This window comes from Oenanthe melanoleuca, chromosome 8 (assembly GCF_029582105.1).
Source record: "Oenanthe melanoleuca isolate GR-GAL-2019-014 chromosome 8, OMel1.0, whole genome shotgun sequence".
Lineage (NCBI taxonomy): Eukaryota > Metazoa > Chordata > Aves > Passeriformes > Muscicapidae > Oenanthe > Oenanthe melanoleuca.
Window position 1 is genome coordinate 6,568,731 of NC_079342.1, and position 22,905 is coordinate 6,591,635.

At 45.3% G+C, this 22,905-nt stretch overlaps 1 protein-coding gene across 4 annotated transcripts in view; it reads left to right on the forward strand.

The window, feature by feature from the left end:
- Nucleotides 1–806: 806 nt before the first annotated feature.
- NR5A2 (nuclear receptor subfamily 5 group A member 2) overlaps nucleotides 807–22,905 on the forward strand; it is an 87,096-nt gene continuing 64,997 nt past the window's right edge. The window contains exons 1-5 of one of the 4 annotated variants that reach the window (XM_056497285.1): nucleotides 807–888; nucleotides 10,604–10,741; nucleotides 13,163–13,281; nucleotides 14,493–14,634; nucleotides 17,354–18,000. In XM_056497285.1, the coding sequence (XP_056353260.1) occupies nucleotides 825–888; nucleotides 10,604–10,741; nucleotides 13,163–13,281; nucleotides 14,493–14,634; nucleotides 17,354–18,000 (1,110 nt within the window). In that variant the 5' untranslated portion in view covers nucleotides 807–824. Of the gene's footprint in view, nucleotides 889–10,036; nucleotides 10,106–10,603; nucleotides 10,742–11,860; nucleotides 11,948–13,162; nucleotides 13,282–14,492; nucleotides 14,635–17,353; nucleotides 18,001–22,905 lie in introns of those variants that run through there. The other 3 variants (XM_056497289.1, XM_056497286.1, XM_056497288.1) reach the window with 3 other exon arrangements.

Here is a 22,905-nt window from a genome sequence, read left to right on the forward strand (position 1 = left end):
TCAATGTTTAACCATGTTGTAAAACTCTTTAGTGAGAAAGTAGTATATGCTTTCAACTAAATTGCTACAACCTGGAGCTACTCTCCAGCCTGAAGACTGGGGCAATAAAATGGTTTTGTGTGACAAACTATCAGCAGAGATTTGCTAGTGCTGTTAGTCAGAGTGCAGAATCCCCAGCACATTCAGAAGCCTCCCTTAAGGAATTAATGCTTGATTGTTTTGCCATCCAAAGAGTGTTTACAGAAGCCAAAACAACCATGCTTGCTGTCCACTGTGCAAAGAGGTGATGACATCAAGAAGACAGGTCACAAGCCTGAGTTTATAGACATTACGCTCGTGTTGGTATGGCTTTTCATCCACTCGGTATGATCTTATGACCCCACAACTTTACAACCTTCCCCTCTCTGGGCTTCATAGCACCTCTCCACTCTAGGTTAATCATTTCTCTGCCATTATCTGCCAACAGTTCTTATCTCTTTTGCTGTCACTTTATAACAGGGTCTCTTATCAAGCTGTACTAAATCACGTGATGGTGCCAAACCTATCACAAGTTGCAATTCTTCTGATTAGAGACTATCATGAAATGGGATACATGGTTTACAGCAGGTCACTAATGCTGGAAAAAGTACAGAGTCCACTCAAAGACATGCTTGTTACTTTCTGAATTCTTGGATAATTTTTTTTGTTGTTGTTCATCACGCCGACTTTCACTGAAGGCTATCATAGCCTGGGTCTCAAGGCCAGAAAAGTTTACAGGCTGCACCTCTCCTGTACTCAATGCTGTACCCCTTGTACCCAAGGGTACAGTATATTTACACCTAATAATGTCTTCTGGTTCCCACGCAGCCATCATACAGGAATCTATAAAACACGGACACACATCAGCTGGTAAGTAACAGTTTTCTAACTGTTTTGAAGACTCTGCATAAATATATTAGATTTCTGGGTGTCCAAACTGAAAAAATCACTACAATTGGGCGAGCCCATGATTAATCTGCACATATATTTAGGCTAGCAAGAATTTTACAATACCATGTAAAAATTAAAGAAAACAAAAGATGATCCATAGAGTAGCAATTTTCTCTAGAGATAATGCAATTATCAAATATATATCATTGGATAATTAACAGTATCTTTAGTACGATTAATAATTACTGTGAAATTGTGCATGTGCATGTAGAAACATTTGCAAAAATTAGATTTAAATTGCTTCTGGCCTGATAATTCATATTGAAGAAAACCTCAGGAATGGTTTTGTGTCTTTTCCGTAATACTGTAGTTTCTGTCAAATGCAGATTCTTTCTTGCAGCTAAAAATTAAGATATGTCTTTCAGTGGGAGCGAGCTGGATAATAAAAGTCAGTTAAGGCTTCAGAGCAGCAATGAAGTGAATACTTTCAGTAGCATATGGAAACAGCACCCGCTCCCTGTCAGAAAGCCACTAGGTTGCTCTGGCTTGCAGGCACAAGGGGCATTGCACAGCCAGCTGTCCCAGGCTGTCCCGGGCTGTGGTGGCTGTGGCTGAGCCCCAGTGGATGCATGTCCCCACCACCTCCCTTTTCCATACATTTCCTGTCTCAGGCCATTCTGTCTCTCACCATACACCTGGAGAGAGGTGTCTTTCCTTTGCCAGGGCGAACATCCCCTGTCCCACCAGGCTGTGCCCAGGCTGAAACTGGGGCCAAGCAGGGCTGCAGAAGGCTCACCAAGGGAAACCACTTCTTCATGAAGCAGAAGGTGCTTCACAAGCCAGCCCAGCAGCACTGCAGGTTCCACAGCCCGGGTTTTGCAAGGTTGTGTCTCAGCACAGCAGTTCCTGGAAGGGATGAAAGGATCTTTGGCCCGCAAGTGGAATCAGGGCACGCTTTCCTCCTCTTGCCCCAAAGTGCGTCATCACATGGCAGGCAAGGAGTTCACCCTGATGCTGCGTGTGATGTGGGCACCTTGCCATTAAGAGAAGCTTTGGGACTGTGGGGATGGAGGGCGCAGCAACAGCTGCAGGAAATAGCCTCAAACATGGCTGATCTTCTGGGTGGAGCTGCTACTTCCCCCAGGGAAGGGCTCCCACCTTGGATTCAACTGTGTTTCAACCAGATGTCCCCTCAGAGTCCCTGTGCTTCCCAACAGGTGTGAGGTACTCCTCTGCACAGGTCTGCCCCCAGAAATACATGGGAAAGGTGGCAAGTCCAGCTTCCCCTCTAGGTTTTCGTCTAACTGTTGCTCTTTCTGGTTGCCACAGAGGGACCCTATGGTTCCTCTCCCGAGGGACAGTAAAATAATTATACATCTCATGTACCTGAAGAGTGGTCATTCAGATAACATTTCTTAAGGTGAAAGGATAAAACCCTGGGAGAAAGGAAAATGAGACGCTCACCTGTGATATTTAGACCAATTAAATGCCATTTTCATGGTTTCCAGAAGATTGCGTCTTGGTTCCGAAAATCATGTGGATATGAGAAAAGAGATTGCTACAGGGAGTAGCAGAGACTCTTGTCACCATACCACTTACACATGTGCTATGTTCACAAATATACCAGGACAGATTCACAAAGCATGGCCCAGAAATAAGCAAGCCTAAATCTTCTGAAACTTTCCAAAACCCTGTGTACTCTGAGTCAGGGGAAGGACTCTGTCCTTCCACTACACTAGAACCCATGGTGCATCTCTGAAAAGCTCACCTAACTCAGCCTTGTGAACTGATCACCATGTACCTATACGGGTTAAATGGAACACACACCAATCTGAGAGCCTCTGCTTGGAGCTGGGGGAACCAAATTGGAAGGAGCCAGATCCTGTCCTTATTTGCACTGGAGAGCAATTCTTTAGGAGAAAAAGCTGTCCTCCCAGGGTATAAGTACAATCAGCAGCAGGGTCACGTGCTCATAAGAGTGAATCCTATCCCTAGACTTTTGATTTTGCCCAGTCCCAGCTGTCATTCTCCTTCACTTTTTTCTTTCTAACCACAGAAAAGTGGGTGGGTTTGTGAGAGGCTGTCACATCCTCTCACCCTCAGCCACCAGACCCTCAGGCCAGGGACTTGCTGCTTCCCACCACAGAGGATGAGTTGTCCTTGTCAGGGAGCACCTGCTTTGCTGGATGCACTCTGGGCATTCCCCCATCTGGTGATAAGTTAGCTTTTGTTATAAACCACTGACATGTCACAGCTTCCTCCCAGCAAGCAGGGTATCTTCCAGCTCCCATGAGTGCAAATCAGACTCCACTGATATAAATAGCAGTGGATCTCTACCTTGGAGAGCAAACACAACCAGCCTGGAGCTGGAGTGTGAGTGGACACTACCGGTTGTTGACACCTGCTTTTAGGTTTATAGTCATGTGAACAAAGAGGCAACTAGGATGCACCAAATCTTAATAGTACCTCCTATCTTCCAGATGACAAACACCATATGGACTTATAAATGTTTTTATGGAAGTGCCATGATTTTTTTCTTCTACCAGATTCTGAAGCAATACAAAGATACTTGACTTATTTTATTTTTCCTCTAATCAGCCTCTTGTCTTAGTGTCATCAGGGACACTATGCAATTTTTATAAGCATTAGCTATGATTATTTAACAGAAACAACTGTTTCATTTACTAAAATAATATGGTTATATAAGAGGAAAAATAATCTATTTGTAGTTTCCAACTGTGACATTTTTCAGCTTATAGAATACTTACTGCCATCTTAATTTTAATGTCTGTTCTCAGGCAATTGACAGTATTAAAATTAGGGCTCATGAGTTTGGCAAAGTTAGATTTTATGTTTAGTAGTAATATGAATAGTAGCATTTTCATATGATTAACAAAGACAGCATATACTATCTTTAACAGTTTGGATCAGAATTTTGGCTAGCATTTATGCAGGCAAAGCTTTCACAGAAGTGAACAGTTTGAGCTGTGTGAGGACTGTAAGACATGCTGTAGGTTATTTTTTTTATATCAGTGAACTTTTGATGTCACTTTTTACTTTTATCAGTTTTCTTCCCACTTTTCCTGTCCTCATTTGCTTATACTGCAAATGACCTGTCTATAAAAGGAGCAGTATTTATATTTACATCTGATTTTTTCTGTTAGTCTGATTTTAAACACCAAAATACATGAGGCAAAGTAAAGATGATGCCTGTGGTCTTCTGAGGGAGATCTCCACTACTGACTAAAAGCCTCGAGCTACTTGTCCATGTGGGTAATTTAAAGGTCAGCTTTCAAGTTTTTCTTATATATATAGGATGAAAATGAAGAATTGTCTGCAGGAAGAGTTGTGTGTGTCTGTCTTGTGGGGAAACCCACCAAAACTTCTCATGACAGATCATTATTAATATAAAGAGTTTACTCACATATTACATTACTACTATATACTATGTATATTACATAGACATCCAACCTTATATATTCATATATATTAATACATTCTTACATGCAATGAGCTGACATGAATATGTACACAATCCTTATCAAGATTTCTCAGTGTAAACTATGCCTAGTTTATCTTCTCATAGTTTATGATTTTACATTATGTATGGCGAAACCTTGGGACAGATAGATATGTATGAGCGTAAACTTTTTTCATTATAAAGATCAGCTATAAAAATTATTTTTAAATTAAGTTTTCCAAGCTTTGAAACATAGCGGGAGAGGGAGGGAAGAAGCAGATCTAAACCATCTCTTTTTTCTACCAGCAGATCAAGGTCAGTTGCCTCAGTAAAAGAAATTTCATTTTTAAGCCTGTCTGTGCAGGATAGAAATCAATTATCTCTTATGATACAGAGACCAGCGCTCAGCCCAGACAGGAGCCTTGCGATATATACAAATATATTTGGAGTTCTATTTCCAGACTAAGCTCTAGCTTTTTAACTAGAGGTTCCACACTCGGTTCTGAAAGGGCAGCACAGATAGAAACAAAACAGCCTGATCAGTAAAGCAATGATCCGCGCTGGAAAGGGGAGGTGGGATGGCGGCGGAGGGGTCGGGATGGGCCGGGCAGTCCCTCGGCCGCCGCGAGTGCGCGGAAGAGAGCAGGAGCCCCGCTGATGGATCCCCCTCCCCGCCTCCAGCTGCGGGGAAGCCGCCGCCCCCGCACACAGCAGCGTTCAGAGCGAGCGCCTGTCCCCGCCGCACCACCAGCGGCAACAGGTCCAGGCAGTGCGCAACTAGAAGGCATTTTCCATATAGAATTGATGTAATTTCGAGGCAGGAAGGGGAGGGGGAAATTTCAAAGAGTTTCCTGCTTGCAAAACTGAATCTTTAAGTGTTGAGTGAAACGGAATACGGTTTGCTCCTGACGGGATTGATCCAGGGAAGCCCTGCCGCCAGCCCTGGGCAGGCTCACCCCGCCTTCCAGTTAGTTCAGCAGAATGTGGGTCGGAACGCCGCCGTGCAGCAAGAAGTGCCGGCCGTCCCTGCGCACACGCGTGCGGCGGGAGGGAGCGATGGGCACGGGGGCATAGCGGGACCCGCGCCCCGACCCGGGCGGGACGGAGCAGACGGCGGCGGGACGCGGTGAAGTGTTACGACACCTCATTGATGACTCACTTACCAATAAAAGAAAGGCAATCAGAGCGATGTTTTACCACCCACTTGGCCCTGCTCACTCCTCTCTCCGGTCTCCTGTCATTGTGCATCACGCTGATGCCAGGTGCTCATAAGAGAGCAGTGCATTCCGGCGGGCAGCAGGAGCTTGGCCGAGCTTGAAAAATAGCTTCTCGGTCAATAATTGACCGTTTGGAAAAGGCTTTCTAAGCCGGACCAGAGAGAAACGACGTCTCCGTAAAGCAAAAATGAATGATTAGTTGCATACAAAAAAAGGAAACAGGCATAGACGTGATCTTCTGTGACGTGCGTTTTACTACAAAAGTATTTCAGTCTGAGGCATGCACTCTGTTTTGCTGACAGTCGATCAAAAACCAAACCAAACCAAACAAACAGGGGGGGAAAAAAAATGGGAGGAAGCGTATTTTTGTGTTTGGGATGGATTGATTTTGTATGTTAGGGATTTTTGTTCCGAATTCTTTGCTGGTTTTTTTCTAAAGGGGACAGTTCCTTTCCCAAAGCCTGAGTTAGAGACACTAGCAATCTCCATTTAATGGAACCCTAGGAACTGAATGCAATATTGCCTCAGCAAAATGATGACCCTTGGCTACGGGGTTTGGAAGGTTTTGAGGTACTCTGCCCTTTGTACTCTAGGGGTGATCTGATGAGGAGAGGAGAGGAGAGGAGAGGAGAGGAGAGGAGAGGAGAGGAGAGGAGAGGAGAGGAGAGGAGAGGAGAGGAGAGGAGAGGAGAGGAGAGGAGAGGAGAGGAGAGGAGAGGAGAGGAGAGGAGAGGAGAGGAGAGGAGAGGAGAGGAGAGGAGAGGAGAGGAGAGGAGAGGAGAGGAGAGGAGAGGAGAGGAGAGGAGAGGAGAGGAGAGGAGAGGAGAGGAGAGGAGAGGAGAGGAGAGGAGAGGAGAGGAGAGGAGAGGAGAGGAGAGGAGAGGAGAGGAGAGGAGAGGAGAGGAGAGGAACTATATTTGCCATGCTTTTCCTGGTGTATACAGTCTCGTAAAGTTGGGCGTGACAGGTGTGTGAGGTCAAGCATCAAAATCGCGTTCTGAACTTTCCCAGCTGCACAGGAATCCCGTGCCTGCCGCACGCTGCCTTCTCCGGGGCACTTCCCGGGGCATCTCCACTGCGTGCCCGTGGCAGTGACAGCCTGTGCCCGAGGCTGCGTCGCTGTGCCGAGGACAGGACGCGTGATGCTGACTCCCTCCCCGAGCCTGGCTGAAGTCACATTTTTCACTGAGTGAAGACTCAGAGTGGCTCTGCGCTGGCGGCAAACGGGAATGTTCAGCGGGAGAGAAAGGGAGACAGGATGCGGATTTTTCCCCTTAAATACTTCTCTTTAAGTCTTTTTGATCGGTTTTGGAATTAGACTTGCCGGCGGAAGAGTTTCAGTCCTCCGCTTATTTATTTATTCCATTTGCTTCTGGAAAGTTTTTCCTCGACATCTAACTCTCCCCCATCCCACCCCACAAATGCTCACTTTCGCTACTTTGTTGGGAAGGTAAATCAAACCTTCTCCGGGACACCTCCCAACACAAAGCTCGAAGAGAGCATGCTATTTGCTTCTCATCAGCAGACCATTTCAAGTTGGAATGGTCTCTGCTTAGGGAAAAAGGCATTGAAATTTGCTCAGGTTCTGTTGCCTCCTGGAAAGCTGCAAGCAATCGGAACTTGCCTTGAAATATCATCACAGAGAAGCCTCTACCTTGGAAACAAAGAGGTGGAAAAGCTTCGGATTATTTAACATTAGAGAGCGGAGATTTTTTAATGTAAATGTACATACATTTAAACAGAGAAGTATAAAGTATTCCAGGTCTTGCTCCTTGTTCTAATCAAGGCTGCTGGAAGCTCCCCGAGCCATCATCTTTTATAATTATAATTACACGCGTCAATCAAGACCTTCAGGCAAAGTCAGAACAAGGCAGGCAAACTCAGGAGAGAAATCGCATTAAAAAAATAAAAAAAAAAGAAGTTTGGAGAACTTGGTAAGGAATGGAGAAGAGATTAGAAGAAAGGGTAATTAAGGCTGCTCAAGGCAATGGTGAGAGCTAGAACTCAATGTTAAATTAAATGTAGCCACAAGGGACCAGGTATCATTTATAATATGTACTGCCCTAAACTGTTACTTCGGAGAAATGTGGATGTGTAATAACCACTCCAAAGTATTTTCATCCATAACGATACCTGGCAGAGTGACTTTTGCCATGCACAGTTGGAACTCGGTCCAAACAATTCCCTGGCAGAATGATATTAAGCCCCAGAGTAGGAAGGAAGAGCCCGGGGCCGGTACTAGGGCCGTGCCCGCGGGAGAGTGCTGTCCGGAGAGAGCCGGCCCTGCGCGGCCACCCGCTTGCCGGGGCACTTAGCCGCGGTGCCCTCGGGGGCCGCAGCCCGCCTGATCCTGGCGCACCCGCACTGGTTTCGCCTGCCCGGTCCGGATGCGGCGTTTCCTTTCCCGGCTTTTCCCCAAAACGCGGCTGCCTTCCCGGAGCAGCAGTAACGAGAGCGGCAGCATGGAGCGCCCCGTCGGGGCGTCGCCAAGTGGCGTGTCCCACCCGGTGGCGAGCGGCAGGAAGGGGACCGGCTGTCCCGATGGAGCCCAGCGGGCTGCAGGACTCTCATGCAGGTGCCCTGATGGTCTGTTGTAAATGCGCTTGGAGCTGCGCTCTGACAGCTCTTCTCCCGCGGGGAAGGGCTGCGAGGAGGCGCCGCTCCTCTGCCAGCCGCCCCCGGAGCGCTCTGGCCCGTCGGGCCGCAGCTCGGGAGGCCCGAGGGCCCCGCGGGGAGCCCCGAACGCAGCCTCACGGCGGGCGCCCGCGGGAGGGAGCGCAATCGGCGCTGTTCTCTTGTCGCCGCCAGGGTTGAGCCGCTCGGGCTCAGCGCAAGGCGATCTACACGGTGGCGCTTGGCAGAGGGATTGTTCGTAACTAATGCACCTGGGAATAACTTCCCAAGGGCGGAGACAGGGTCTCAACCCGAGCTACTTCTGTCTAGAAACGGGGTCATTCTCTCTAGATGGTTTTCGGCCGACTCGTCTTAGCCATCGAGCTGCTCGCTCCCGCATCTCGCCATATTGCTGTCCTAAAACTTATTCGCAGACGACCTGTTTAATTGTGAAATTATAACTTGAGAAATATCGCTCGCCCGCTCGAGCTCCCGCCAGAAGGGGAATGGCGAAAGGTGAGAATGGAAGGAGACCGAGAGGTCCGGGCCTCTCTGAGCGTTGGATTCATCCCTCAAATATCAAACACTGCACAGAGAAGGAAAAAAAGACTTTCCCTACTCCGGTGGTGCTGGTCTTGGGTTGGCTAGGAATCTGCGTTGAGTTAGCAAAGGTCTCCCAGCTACTGGATGCAAAAAGTTAGGAGCACAGCCGAGTCCGCTCTCTGCATGTGGAGCGCTTGTCAAGCGAGGCTTCACCCTGCGATCACCAGCAATACTCACTAAGTTAGAACAAATGCCAGTTTTCACTGTCTCTCTCCCAGCCGATGACATACCATACCCCGCGATAGAGACACTTCCGTGCCCCACTTTCCATCGGAAGCAGTTTCCACCGCCAAACATTTTCAGCTCTTAATATATATACAACACTTTACACAGATTAAAGAGTCAGAGGAGTACGGGCAACCGAACGCCTCGACGAGGGGCTCGGATGTTTTCCAAGGTGCAAATACCGCTCATCCCACACCATCAAACTTATGTGGCGCGGTAGGAACGGCACGGAACCCCCCGGATCCTCCTGGAGAGAGGGGCAGAAAGGTCAACGAAGGCAGGCAGACCTCCGGCCCGGCTCGCCGGGCAGAAGGCACCCAGTCGCCTCCGGAGACCCCGCAACGCCGCGCCGCGGGACCGCTCGGCTCTCGCCACTGAGGCACACGCTTGAGAGAAACGAGTTCTTTGGGACAACTTGGGAAATAGTGCAGCTGGCACTGAGCCGGGGAAGAGGGGCTCAAGCGACGGCTCTGCTAGGGTTTTGACTTTTATGCAAAAGATGCGACTGGCACTGACCGATTTCGCAAGAATCTTAGGGAAGGGAGACACAAAAAGCCTGAATAGGTACAGCGAGCTCCAATGCGGTTCTCGCTTGCTTGTTTCAGACTCCGGGGCTGCGCGGCGGCAACGCGGCCACAAGGGCAGGGGTTTCCGCTGTCCACTCCCGCCCGCCCATTGGGAAGGCGAGGGCCGGGGTCTCCGCAGCCGCCGGTGGCCGGGCGGAGGCATTTCCCCACCGGCCCCAAGAGATTGAGCGTGGTTGCCCAGTGGCGAAGCGGCACGGCCGCTGAAGGCAGTAGCCCGGCTTGGCGAGGCTGGTGGCCCGTCGGGCTGCGCTAGGGCGGGGAGCCAACAGCCCAGACCAGCACATCGCAGCCCCTTTTAAGAACCGGGTAGGGGGTGACTGCACTGGGCCACTGTGTGTGCTCTGTGCCTGTGTGTGCGCTGGGGGTGTCGCTCATCCCGCCTCTGCCTTATTGGCTGCAGCGGCGTTGTCGGGGCCCCCCCTTCGCCGGAGACCTCACTCCCTGCAGCCCCCGGGCTCCGGGAGCGCCTCCCCGCGGGCCCGGGGCTAGAGGTCCCGACTCGGCACCTTCGCACTTGTACCGGGGGGAAAAGGGGGAGGAGGAGGGGGAGGGGAAGGAGGAGGAGGAGGAGGGAGGAAGGGAGGAGGGGGACGGGGGTGGGAACCCTGTCCAGCAGCACCAGCGGCGGCAGAGTGCTCTTGTGCACTGTGCCGCTCCGCATGGATCGGGGCGCTGGGCTGTTGCCGTGCTGAGCCCCGGGTGGAGCTGCTGAGGGCTCCCGGGGTTCCTCCTTCTTCTTCGGCACCCCCGGCCTTCCTCCTCCTCCTGTCTCCTCCGCCCCCGCCGCCTGCAGCCCGACTACCGCTCCGCGGCTCCCCCAGCCGCGGGCACCCGGCGGCTCCTCCCGGCGGCCGGGGCCGCTCGGTGCTCCGGCTGCAGCTGGGCAAGGGCTGCCGTGGAGCAGAGGGAGGGAAAAACAGGAAGAGGGCGAAGAGGCAGCAGCCGCCGAGCTCCCCTTGCTCCAGCTAAATCTGTGCTGCCGTGTCCAGGTGCTGGTGTCGCGGACGGACACGGAACCCCCAGCTCGGCCCGCAGCCGCCTTGTCATGCTACCCAAAGTGGAAACGGAGGCCCTGGGACTCGCCCGGTCGAATGGGGAACAGGGGCAGATGCCGGAAAACATGCAAGGTAAGGGGGCAAAAGCAGGGCTCTCCCCCTCCGCGCACGTTCGGGTTTCCCTCGGCAAAGCGCCCCTTCGTCCTGCCAAAAAAGTTTGCGGCAGTTGCTTGCGAGCTGCCCCGCCACCGCCCGCTCCGCGCCCCGCCGAGCCCCTGCCTTCGCGGGCCGGCTTTCAGGGTGGCTCGGCGGGTACCGGGGCCCGGGGTGCCAGCCCGAGGCGACGACAAGGCCCTGCTCAGAAGGTGCAGACGGGAGCCGAGGAGCTGCCAAGCATCCGGCCGGCGCGAGCCTGCCCAGGGGTGCAGATGTCGGACACTGCCCGGCCTCCCTGCAGATCCAGGGGATCTCGGTCTAATTCCCGTTCCGCGCAAAACTGCGTCGAAGTTACTGGCAGATGGAGTTACGCGTGAAAGTTCTGGCGAGCACCCGTGTGTCACACACCGTCCCGAAACGGGACCAGAGGGCTCCGTCCCGCGAGTGCGGCGCCTACAGCTACCGTGCAGGTGGCAGCGGCGGTGACGCGAAACTTCGCAGGAGAGAGCTCCGACTCTGTGGTGGATTTGCGGGGTACTCAGGAAGGCAAAGGGATGCTCGAGCTGGGATGGCTCGAGCCATAGAAATGTCTGTGTAGAGTGGCGGGACCGGGCTGTTCCCGGTGCCCTACTCGGGGCCGGAGCGGGACACGGAGGGAGGCGGTGCAGACCCCGCCGAAGGTCGGCTCCCTGCCTCGGAACCGGCACCCAGTATGCCCGCCCCGCCCCGCGCGACTCTCCCGGAGCAGAAACTCCCGTCCCGGCTGCGCTTTCGAAACGAATCCCGCTCCTCTTGGGAGCCTGCTGGGAAGTAGGGGCAGGGTGGGCCGGAGGCTTCGGAGGTGCCGGGGGCGCGACCCGACCGCCGCTTTCCTCTCCTGTGGAGGAGGCTCCGTGCAAGGGCGCGGCGCTCGGAAAACCCCTCCTTTCCCACTTTTTCCTGCGGGCAGGGCAACTTTAGTCCCAGCGCCGGACCATGGAGCCGCAACCGCGGGAGCAGAGGGGAGGGCCGGGCCCACCTCCTCCTCCGCCCGCGGCCGCCCCGTGTCCGCCCCACGCCGCTGTCAGGCGGCGATCCCCGGCCGTGCCGAGGTGGCTCAGGACGCGTTCTGCCGGTAGTGGGATAATGCTCCCGCGCTCCCCAGGAGCTCCCTCGAGCGCCGGGGTGCAAGCCCTTGTCTCGGTAAGCCGGGCGGTCGGGCCGGGGAATTCGGGCGGAGTCTGACCGCCCCGGTGCCCCCGAACCGTGGCAGTCGCAGAGTTAAAGACAAAGAAGCGACATCCTAAGCAGTCCAGCGGCGATGCCCAGCGCCTCTCGCCGTGTTCAGCAGTCCTCCGCTGCCACAGTGCTTGCCGACCAGGTCGGAGGTTTAGCGGCAGGGAAGGGGAAGGAAACCGGCCCTTCATGAGCAGCAGGGTTTCTTCTCAGGAGTAACGGGAGCGGCTGACCGGGCTCCTTGTGGGGGGAGCCCGGCTCGAGTGGGCACGCTCCCTGCCTTCATTCCGCGCTTTCATTCCGCATATTTTAGCCTCTCGTTCCCTCCTGACCGCCTACTCCTCCCCGCCTTTTCCCCGAGCGGCAGTAACTTCGGGCGGCTCCAGCGCGCAGGTTTCACGCCAGCCCCGGCGAGCGGGGGACGCCGTGTCCGCCGGCCGGGCAGAGCCTGAGCGCATCTCCCGCGCACGGCGGTCCCGGCTCGAATCCCGCTGCCGACACGTGCACAGTAAAAAGCGTCTCCGCCGTGGCTGCGGACCTGCCGGCTGCCATAGCCGGCGGTGCCGGAACGCAGCGCTCGCCCTGGCCCGCAGGGCTGGCGGTCATCCCGGGACCACGGGCTTGGGAGGCGCGGAGGACCTGGTCGTTCTGACCTGGTCGTTCTAACCTGGTTTTGCGAGTAACTAACTTGGATTTCACACGGTGCTAAAGTGCTGGGTCTGTGAGATACAAGTTTAGTCTAGGTGAAAATTTGCGAGTTGATTTAAAAGAAAACTTTAAAGGAAAATAATTACTTTCAATATAAAAGTCAATATAAAATAGTTTCGTTCTGCTTTTTAAAGCTTGTCCGTGATCATTTTCGGATTTAAATCTTTCACAAATCTTTCAATTTGTGATTCCATAAAACAAAGACTAGGCTAAAGGCACTCTATAAGTATAAATATTTAGAACATAAAACTTAGAAGCTGATGTGTTTTGTTACACTTTGTTACATCGTGAAGATTTGCTGATGATGGGAAGTGCATGTCTCCATGCAATTTGTTTTTTTAAATAAAACTTTTTCTCCCTATTTTCAGTGGTGTGCTTGTTTAAGTAAGCTTTCTCTCTAGATAAGAAAGTTGCAGCATATTGAAGTTAGTAATGTAAATCCTAATTGAATATGCTATTTCTCCTTTCCCTCAGTGTCTCAGTTTAAAATGGTGAATTATTCTTATGATGAAGACCTTGAAGAGCTGTGTCCAGTCTGTGGAGACAAAGTGTCTGGGTACCACTATGGACTTCTCACCTGTGAAAGCTGCAAGGTTCTGTACTAATTACTCCATAAAAAACACAAGTACAGCAAAAATGTTTCCAATATCAGCAGGAAAAAAAGGGGATAATTAAATAAACCAGATGTATAATATTTTGGGTTATTTTTATATATTTCTTAATACAGTCACATAAAATAATTGACCACCAAAAAGCTTTAGGATGTAGAAGTCTTTTTGAGAGAGATATCTGCCCAAATGCAAACAACTTGAACTGTTTTGCATTGTAGTTTTGTCATTGTTTTTTCGTATTTTGCTGCCATTATGTAGTTCTAGAGCAACTTTTATTGCTAACTGTGCTAAATATTGGTTTTAGTTGATTTATATTTCTTTCCCTGGAGAACAAAGTAGGAAGATTATCCTTAATGCAGATCGGCTTTGCGAAGTATAATGCAGCTTTCTTAAGATTTTTATTTTCATCCTTGCAATGTAGATTTCTGCCATTATAATGATCACGCACTTTTTTCATGCAAACTGTAACTGTCAGAGTTCACTTGACAAATAAAGTCAAGTAACCAATTAAAAAGATGAATATACCTGTGTTGGTCTATTGTGCTAAAAGGTTTAAATAATTGTGAATTTACAACAGGTCAGATTTTCCACGTAAAATTTTTTAAGGTTTTTAGTTATTTAAGCAGTGCACTGTAAGTGAAGCTCCTTTGCCAGAACAATACCATTTAAAACTGTTGCATGGAATTAACTTAGCTCACTATATTTTCATTTAAAAAATAATCAATGAGAAGTGAATGACCAGCACTTACTATGCCTCCAGCATGCCCCACTGGGATGTAAAATAGCCAGAGGTACTCTACTTCTCTTATCTTTGCAACAGTGTTCCTGCTTATTTAACGTAAAACTACTTTAAAAGGGAGACTTGAATAATTCTGCAGTGATTAAAGAATACAATAGGAAGCAGTCAGTGTCACCATTTCTGCCACTGGTGCTAGAAGCACAGAAGGCTACAGCCTCCTTAAAGTCTCACCAAGCTTTGACATGAAGTCTATAAAACATAGCTCTAACATAAGAAAACCTCCTCTGGAATCTGGTGGCTTTCCCCTGGGTTGAGCTGACTAATTTGATATAAACTATGTAACTTTGTAAGTGCTTGAATGGCATCTGAAAATTTTCTTACAATGATTTCCATAACATGCTGAATGAAACACAAATTCAAGCAAAACAGGCTAATTTTTGTGTCTATCATACAGGGATTCTTTAAGCGAACAGTCCAGAATAACAAAAGGTACACATGTATAGAAAATCAGAATTGCCAGATTGACAAAACACAGCGAAAACGGTGTCCTTACTGTCGATTTCAAAAATGTCTAAGTGTTGGAATGAAATTGGAAGGTAAGAGCTATAGTCTTGCTGATATCTTCAACTATATTATAAATTTATAGGATAAGATGTTAATGCATTGTATTTTATATTTAAAAGTTATGTAGATATGGCTTTGAAATTATAATAAAAGGTTATTTTTTTATAGTCAGTGAAATTGTTGCTTTATAAAAAAAATAAAATAAGTAAATGGTAGATCACTACCATTTAGGGACCAGTCAAAACCAGAATCCATTTTGTCATATGAGTATACGGTTTGATATTTCAGACTTTTAAAAGTTTGTGAATCATTGATGTAGATTGAATAGTTCTGCAGCTTTTTAAAAAGACTTAATTTAGATTAAACATAAAATTGTTAACAAGTGTCCAGATTAGGAAAAAAAATATTCATTTTCTGTGGAGAGTGATCTGATTTTATTTGTATTTTATTTAGGGTTGGATTGCTTTGGTTTCTTTACATATGTTCTTCTGACAACAAGGCAGAACACAAAGAAATAGATAAAATAAGGGTTTTTATCCCACTGACTTGCCTTTGAGATTAAGGAACCAAATAATCTCTAAAATTGTGTCCTATATTTTGTGACGTTACACCTGTGAGGCTATTGCAATTGAAAGAGGATAAGGCATTTTGGAAGACTTTCTGACTTCATTTCACTTTCTCATCTACACAGAACAATGAAAAGTATACAATACCCTTTGAGATAACTGAATTCAAAAATATCAACTTGAATTTGTGAATCATACATGGTTCATTCTAACTTAGATATATAAATTCCTAAAATTCAGATTTCACAGCAGATGACATGTTTCCTTGACCAAGGAGAAGCTCCTAAATTCCCTTCCTGTTACAAAAGTATGAAATTACGTTTACCCTAGATGCTTAACCAGAAAAAGTCAGACCAAGGAGGAAAACTGTAAGCCACAAAGGGAACCAGAAAGGATAAGAGCCAGTCACCAGGCTCTGGCAAAGGGAAGCTGTTGGTATAACTGAAGATAAAGAGAAAAATCAGCCTCCTGCAGTTTGATTGATTCAACAGAGTTGTATTTGCCCACAAGACTGAGCTAGCACTGACACACTGCACTAAGCATTCTAAATCATTGCATGTGCTTCCAAATTCAAACAGTACAATTACAGGACATGTGGAATCCTTTTTTCATTTTTGGCTTTAAGAAGAAGAATAAAATACATTTGTCTACTACTACTTTTAACTCCTCTCCCTTGCTGACAACGATACAAGACCAAATTTTGTCTTCTGTCATTACACAAAGTTCACCTTAAATTTAAGTAGGATTTATACAAAAGCACTTGCTAATCCAATTTGGCTCACAGTTTTTAGTTGCAGAGTACCTGTGAGGATACTGTGCATACAGATTTAAAATTAATTACATTTACTTTGATACAATTAATTTCATGCATTTTTTTTAAAGCCAACATTCAGCAGTAATATCAGTATCTCATTTTTCCTAAAAATTCAAGCAAAACACTTGTAGTTTTAAAGGTACTGCAGAAAATATACTTTAGCTTCCTTACCTACACATCCATACAAATTCTTTTCACTTGTTTATAAAATTGGAAGAACATGTATTCTCTTAATTGAGAACACTTGTGACATTTATATGTGTGTTTCCATGATGGTGATATATATAGCCTTAAAAGTCTAGTTCATAAATTACCATGGACCAAAAAAAAATCATTAAACGTTAAAGTCCTTATGATAAGGTACAGTATTATGCGTATCTAGCATTCATAATAAATTTTTAATGTCCTACTAATCCCTAAGATAAAAAGCTCAAGAACTTAACCTCCAGCAATCTCAGCAGTCTCAATGTGTCACCAGGCTGTCAAAGGTTCCTCTTTCAATGTAATTGCCGTTGGGCAAGGTGGGCTTGGTGAAAGCTCCTCACTAGTCCATTACATATATCCCATGGTGACAGACACTGCATGACAGAGACCACCAGTATGACTCCCAAGGCAGCTGTTGAGTAGGATTTGTTTTAATTATTTCTAATTCCAGAGATATTATAAGCCAAAACAGTCTCAATAGTTTCTGTTTCACTTCTATCGTCCACGTAGAAGGCAGCAAGCTGACAGCTTTCTCTCTGCACATTCCAACTGCAGCTAAACATTTCCATAGAGCTCAGCTAACTAGAAGCCTCAAAGTTTTACACCAACCTGGACAGAATCATCAAAAGGAAATGCTTCCTTTTTGCCAAGAGAAATGTATTCCTCTTTGTGACTACTGAACATTTCACAATTTACATTTCAGATGTTTTGCTGCGGTGGAAGGCAGTAATGGAATGATTATTATGAGACAATGTGGTCTGCTGGATACGTCTCAGACAAATTCTGGACTTCAGCCCTTGTTTCTTAATGACATAATAGCTTGATATAAACCCAAATGTACATTGAGATTTCCACATGATCCCATAGCAGGTGTGAAATTCCTGTAGCCATCCATTGTGTTTGTCCCTGTGTCCTAATCAATGTACAGAGAAGTCCTTCTTTGTTAGTAATATATGCATGTGACATTTAAATCACTAGGAAAAAGCAACATTTGTAAAGTCAAAATAAATCCTTTTCCTTAGGAGTAAAAGTGCAACTCTAAATTTGAAAAAAAAAAAAAAAAAAGAGTTACATTTTTTACATTTCTGCTCTTTCCTAATATATGTTTGATTAAGAATGTTGATTCCAAGTGTTAATAATGATTTACTTCCTCCCTTCCCCTGACAGCTGTGCGAGCTGATCGGATGCGTGGCGGTCGAAACAAGTTTGGACCAATGTACAAGAGAGACAGGGCATTGAAGCAGCAGAAGAAAGCTCTTATCCGAGCAAATGGACTGAAACTGGAAGCCATGACTCAGGTGATCCAAGCAATGCCAACCGACCTGACAATATCCTCTGCAATCCAGAATATCCATTCAGCTTCTAAAGGCCTACCTCTGAACCATACTGCCTTGCCTCCTACAGACTATGACAGGAGTCCCTTTGTGACCTCTCCCATCAGCATGACAATGCCGCCCCACGGCAGTTTGCAAGGCTACCAGACCTATGGCCACTTTCCAAGCCGTGCTATCAAGTCTGAGTACCCTGACCCTTACACTAGCTCACCAGAGTCAATAATGGGCTACTCATACATGGATAGTTATCAAACAAGCTCACCAGCAAGTATCCCACACCTGATACTGGAACTCCTGAAATGTGAGCCTGATGAGCCGCAAGTGCAAGCTAAAATCATGGCATACCTGCAGCAAGAGCAAGCCAACAGAAGCAAACATGAGAAGCTCAACACGTTTGGGCTTATGTGTAAAATGGCTGACCAAACCCTCTTCTCCATTGTTGAGTGGGCTAGGAGTAGCATCTTCTTTAGAGAACTTAAGGTAGGTAACAATTTTACATCATATTATCATTCATTCAAGAAAAAAATTACTATTTCTTAAAATCTTGTACTTCAAGCAGGAAAGCATGGGTTTTGTTTTCTCCCCGCCAAGCATCTCATTCTTTATTTATTTGGCTTGAAGTAGGCAGACTATTAAAAGGAGAAACTTGCCACTGACTTCCACCTGAGCCTGTAATTAGCTGTAGCAAACAGACTCAACATTCAGTTCAGCTTTTCTGTACTTCAGTATTTATCACAACTATTGTTAACATCCATAAGGCCTCACATAATTTTACTCCTTCCCTGTCGGCATCAGTCACTGTCCAGCTCGTAGTCAAGCTTGTAAGCACACCTGTTACACCATTCCACATTCATTTATGTAATTATTTTATTACCTCATTTAACATATAGGGGAATGCCATTTCTGTCCATCTCCCTTCATGCTTTATATAAGTCCATTTTTGGAATATTCAGTTTCTCAATGGGTTATTATTTTATGCATTCCTGTGCAGGCTAAAACCTAAGCAGGATATGCACAGAACAGAAAGCAAGGAGGAAGTAGATATCTTAAGGACTCCTTTTGGTTCTCATCACCACTGATACATGAGGGATTCTTTAAGCCTAGGCTGCTGCAATGACCTCTAGGCACTTATTTTTGCTGGAGCACTCAGGAAATCCTCACTCACAGCTTTCTGGTGAACAGAAATTCCCCCATTTATATTTTTCAGATTTATTGTTAAAGCAGCTTTGTGCAGTCTGTTATGAGCAGGTCTGAAATTTCAAGTCTGAAATTTTAAGCCAGAAATTTGAGATCAGACAATATATATGCGCTACAGCTTTTAACCACTGTCTCGATACAGAAATCAGCTCTGGAAAGAATCATCTTCAGTCTCAAAAAAACCCTCAAGGTGGTGAACTCAACTCACATCTGAATGTCCCTGTTACATTGCTAGTTACTGTGTCTGTCTGCTACAGAGAGATGCTCTTGCCATGAGTATTTGCTACTGAAATCTGTAAAGTTTTGTGACTACTTGTAATTTCTGACTACTATCAAGCTAAGAGAAAATAACTCAGCTTCCAAATATAACAATTACTGTAGGATTTCACTGATAATTGAATCTACATGAGTTAAGAGCACAAAAGGGAGATCCATTGAAAAGCTGCACTCAGAGAGCTTGCCACAACAGTTTGTCTCTCATGACCATAAGGACACAGACACATGACATAAAGCCAGATTACAAGAAAAGCTGTATATGCTGCATATGCAACTCCAGCTTCTCTCCATTTTTTTTTTTTTGGTGAGAATTATTGCAGGAATAATGAAAGCTCAGTCTGTTCAAAGAGAAAGAAGAGAGAAAGTTTACTCAGAGAGGAAAACCAAATGCATTAAAGAGAGGAAAAGACTATCACATGTTCGCTATCTCTGTTGTATACAATTTTGTAGTCAGCTATAAGCCACACTACTCCTTTTAAATAATTTAAAAATTGAAATAGAGAACTTGCTATATTTCCAATAGACTATGTGGTAAATATCTGAGACCAGATCTTTCTATCCATACACTGGGGAGTACTTTAGTCTAAAGTACTCTTAGAGTTAAAAATTACTGTCTTGCATATACCTTTCAGTGTACAAATTTTTAAGTTACAATCTGCCCTAAATTCCATTTATGATTACAGTGACAAATTTTATAAGCATTCAACATGCTATACTGGGAACAGTTTTAACGATGCCCTTCACTTCCAACCTCAGCCTGGTTTATACTCTTCAACCAAACTAGTGTGATGCAGGAATTTCTTTATGAAAATGCTGACAAACTTCTGGTTCTGGATGTATTATACATTACCATGTACACACAGGCTTCTGGAAATACACATATTCCAAAAATTTGCTACATAGAGCCTTTGGCTCACAAACTGATTTTCACACATTTGTAGAAGGCATTGCTTTCACCTTAGTAGTTGTACCCTTTGTATCTTGGAAGCTTTGAGGTCAGACAGTTTCGTACCTTCTGACATATCTGGACTATTTTTTTAAGCTGGACAAGATCAACAAAATGGCACAGCATTCCAGAACAGTAACAACTCATTCAGAAATCCACCCAGATCCAAAATTTAGGGACCAGATTATACACAATGCCAAGAACTTTAAGCTTTTCAATTTTAAAAGCATGCTCAGATCAGACCGTACTTTTTTAACAGCAATGGGTAACAACATCTCTCTTTTCAGAGAGATGAGAACAATATTAAACAAAAGACTTCCAAACCTTTCCTGAATGCATCTCTCTTCTATCCATCCATGATTTCAGGTTCTTCTAATCAAGGTAGCAAAAGCAGCTATTTCTGATTACTCCACAGGACACGAATACCTGTGGGAGAGGGTAAAAAAGAGCCACCTAAGGATATGGCATATTTTAAATGCAGAGGAGGGGGAGGCAATTGTGATAAAGATGCAATTAGATTTTCAGAACAGCTAACTTCGTTCCCTATCAATTCACAGCTGGGAAGTATGTATTTGCTCAAAAAGATATTTTACTTTTACTCCTACCTATCTTAACAACTGAATATTGAGACGTCTTTCAGATAAGACAGGTACATTAGCAGATCTCTGGGACTAAAATTTCTAATTCCTTGAATAATTAAACAGTACAAAATTATTATAAATGTGGTTTGTATGCAATTTATCTTGGCTTTGTCATGGTGAGCGATGCCTCATACGACTGGCTGAGAGTTACTAGGCAGCATGTTTACAATTATTCGCTGTATCTTTTCACTTCTTTCTAAATTTTGTCTTACACTCTTGTCTCTTTAATTAATATAAAGGAGCAGTCATTTTCCTTTCTGCTAAATGTAGAGATTTGTAATTAGCAGAATTCAGGGGGAGGATATGATAAAAAATGCTGTCCCAGTCCATTGATGGTTTAGGCCACATTTACCTTAGAAATAATAACAAAAACCCACCACTGAGCTACAGCTTTTAAGTTTCCCTTATTTCTTTCCTTTTGACTGCAGATTTGCTTTTTTCTAAAGAAATCTCAAATGAAAACAAAAATCTGTTTTAAAACTTCATTTTCTGAAGCTTTTACCAGTTTAAGCTTAACACAGTCTTCTCACTTGTTGATCTACAAATTTTCATCACCTGTTTTGGAATATGTTACACATTTAAGGACACAAAAGGGAAAAATATTGACTGTATAGAACTACCCACAGCATGCACTGCATTTGAATATGACTTATGTATGGATTTGAGTATGTAATTTAAGGGTAATTTTCACACTTCTGAGGAGCAGATCTCTCATCTTCATGTAGGGGAAACTATTGGAAAAATGAAAGAAGCCAACTAGTCAGGATTAGTAATAATGCCAGAGCAAGATCCAAAGCAGCCAATTGCAAGTAAATTTGAATTTAACACCTGCTAAAATCTCAAACATCTCTATATGTCTCATGAAGTCAGAATACTTTGTAAAGGATAATTAAGCCATAAATTCTTGGGGTTGATGTTATGTATTACTTTTTTATTCATAATGAGGTATATTTCTATTTGGTTCTTTACACACAGATGAAATATTACAGAGGCAACACACCAAGAAACTCGGGATAAAAGTAATAGTAATAGTAATAGTAATAGTAATAGTAATAGTAATAGTAATAGTAATAGTAGTAATAAATAGTAATAGTAATAGTAATTAATAGTAATGAAGGCCTTTGTTTGCTATTCTGGAGTTGTTGAAAGCTCAGTAAATATAAAAGTAAGATATATCCATCTTATCCTCAGCTACAAAAACTCAGGAACGCTCTGGGGATGCTAGATTTGTCGCCGGCTATCTCAGTCAGGTGAAAGGTCTTTGCAAAAAGCTAAAAAGAAAATATTGCAAGAGCTTCTAGAGTCCAAAGGCTGCCTGGCCCCAGGGAAAGATGCAGAAAGCTTCTCTGGACTAGTCTTTCCTCATCAGCCCACATCAGGGTAATTCCAGAGCTAACTCTTCCTGAACCCATAAAAGAAAGCAGTCTGCCTGGAGCAGGAGAGACACAGGACCTGCATTGTAGAAGAGTTCTCAGGATACTTTCTTCTGGCTGAGGATCAGAAAAAATCAACTCAATAGTTACAAAAAAGGCACTAAAAGAATGGTGACTCACAAAAAATCTACCTTTCCTTATTTGGCTATTTTAGTGAGGATGTCATAGGTCAAAGTACCATGTGAGCACAAACCTTGTAGTGAATGATTGCAGGAAAAACCACTACACTTCATGGCAAAGAAGCTCATCCTACAATTATTCACTGAGTTTGCAAATTTAGACCATTCATTGATGTCAGACTGTATCAGTCCCAAGCCAGATTTCTTGCTGTAAGTATAAATTTGCTCACGCTTACATTAGCCTTAGCTGTGGCCTTCGAAGAAACTGTCGTTTAATCACATATCTCCAAAGGACCCTGTCTATAGAACTTGCACTGTATATGACACCACAGATATTTAGGCAGCTCATAAACTAACAAAGGCCTAGCTTTGTGTTACATATTCCCCAGAAGTGCAACTACATTATCAGAGTTTCAACTTATTTCTACAAGTGCAAACTTAATGCGAATAACAGATTAACAGAATTCCTGGAGGCTCTTAATTTCTTCTGTGAAATCAATTCAGGGAGATGTAATAATGTAATATTCTATATATCAGCTTTAATTTCAAATTTCAGTCCATATGTAGTTGAGTATCAAGAAATGCATTGAAAATAAGGAATTACAGTACAGAAATCCAATTATTACATGGAATGAGCACAGAATAGCAAAAAATAGTTTTGGGTTTTGCTGGGCTTTTGTTTTCTGAGAAAAAGATCAGTGGTGAAATACCTAAAAAATTTTCAGGATGATGAAAGGTTGATACATTATTAAAACTTAAGTAATCAAGTGCAA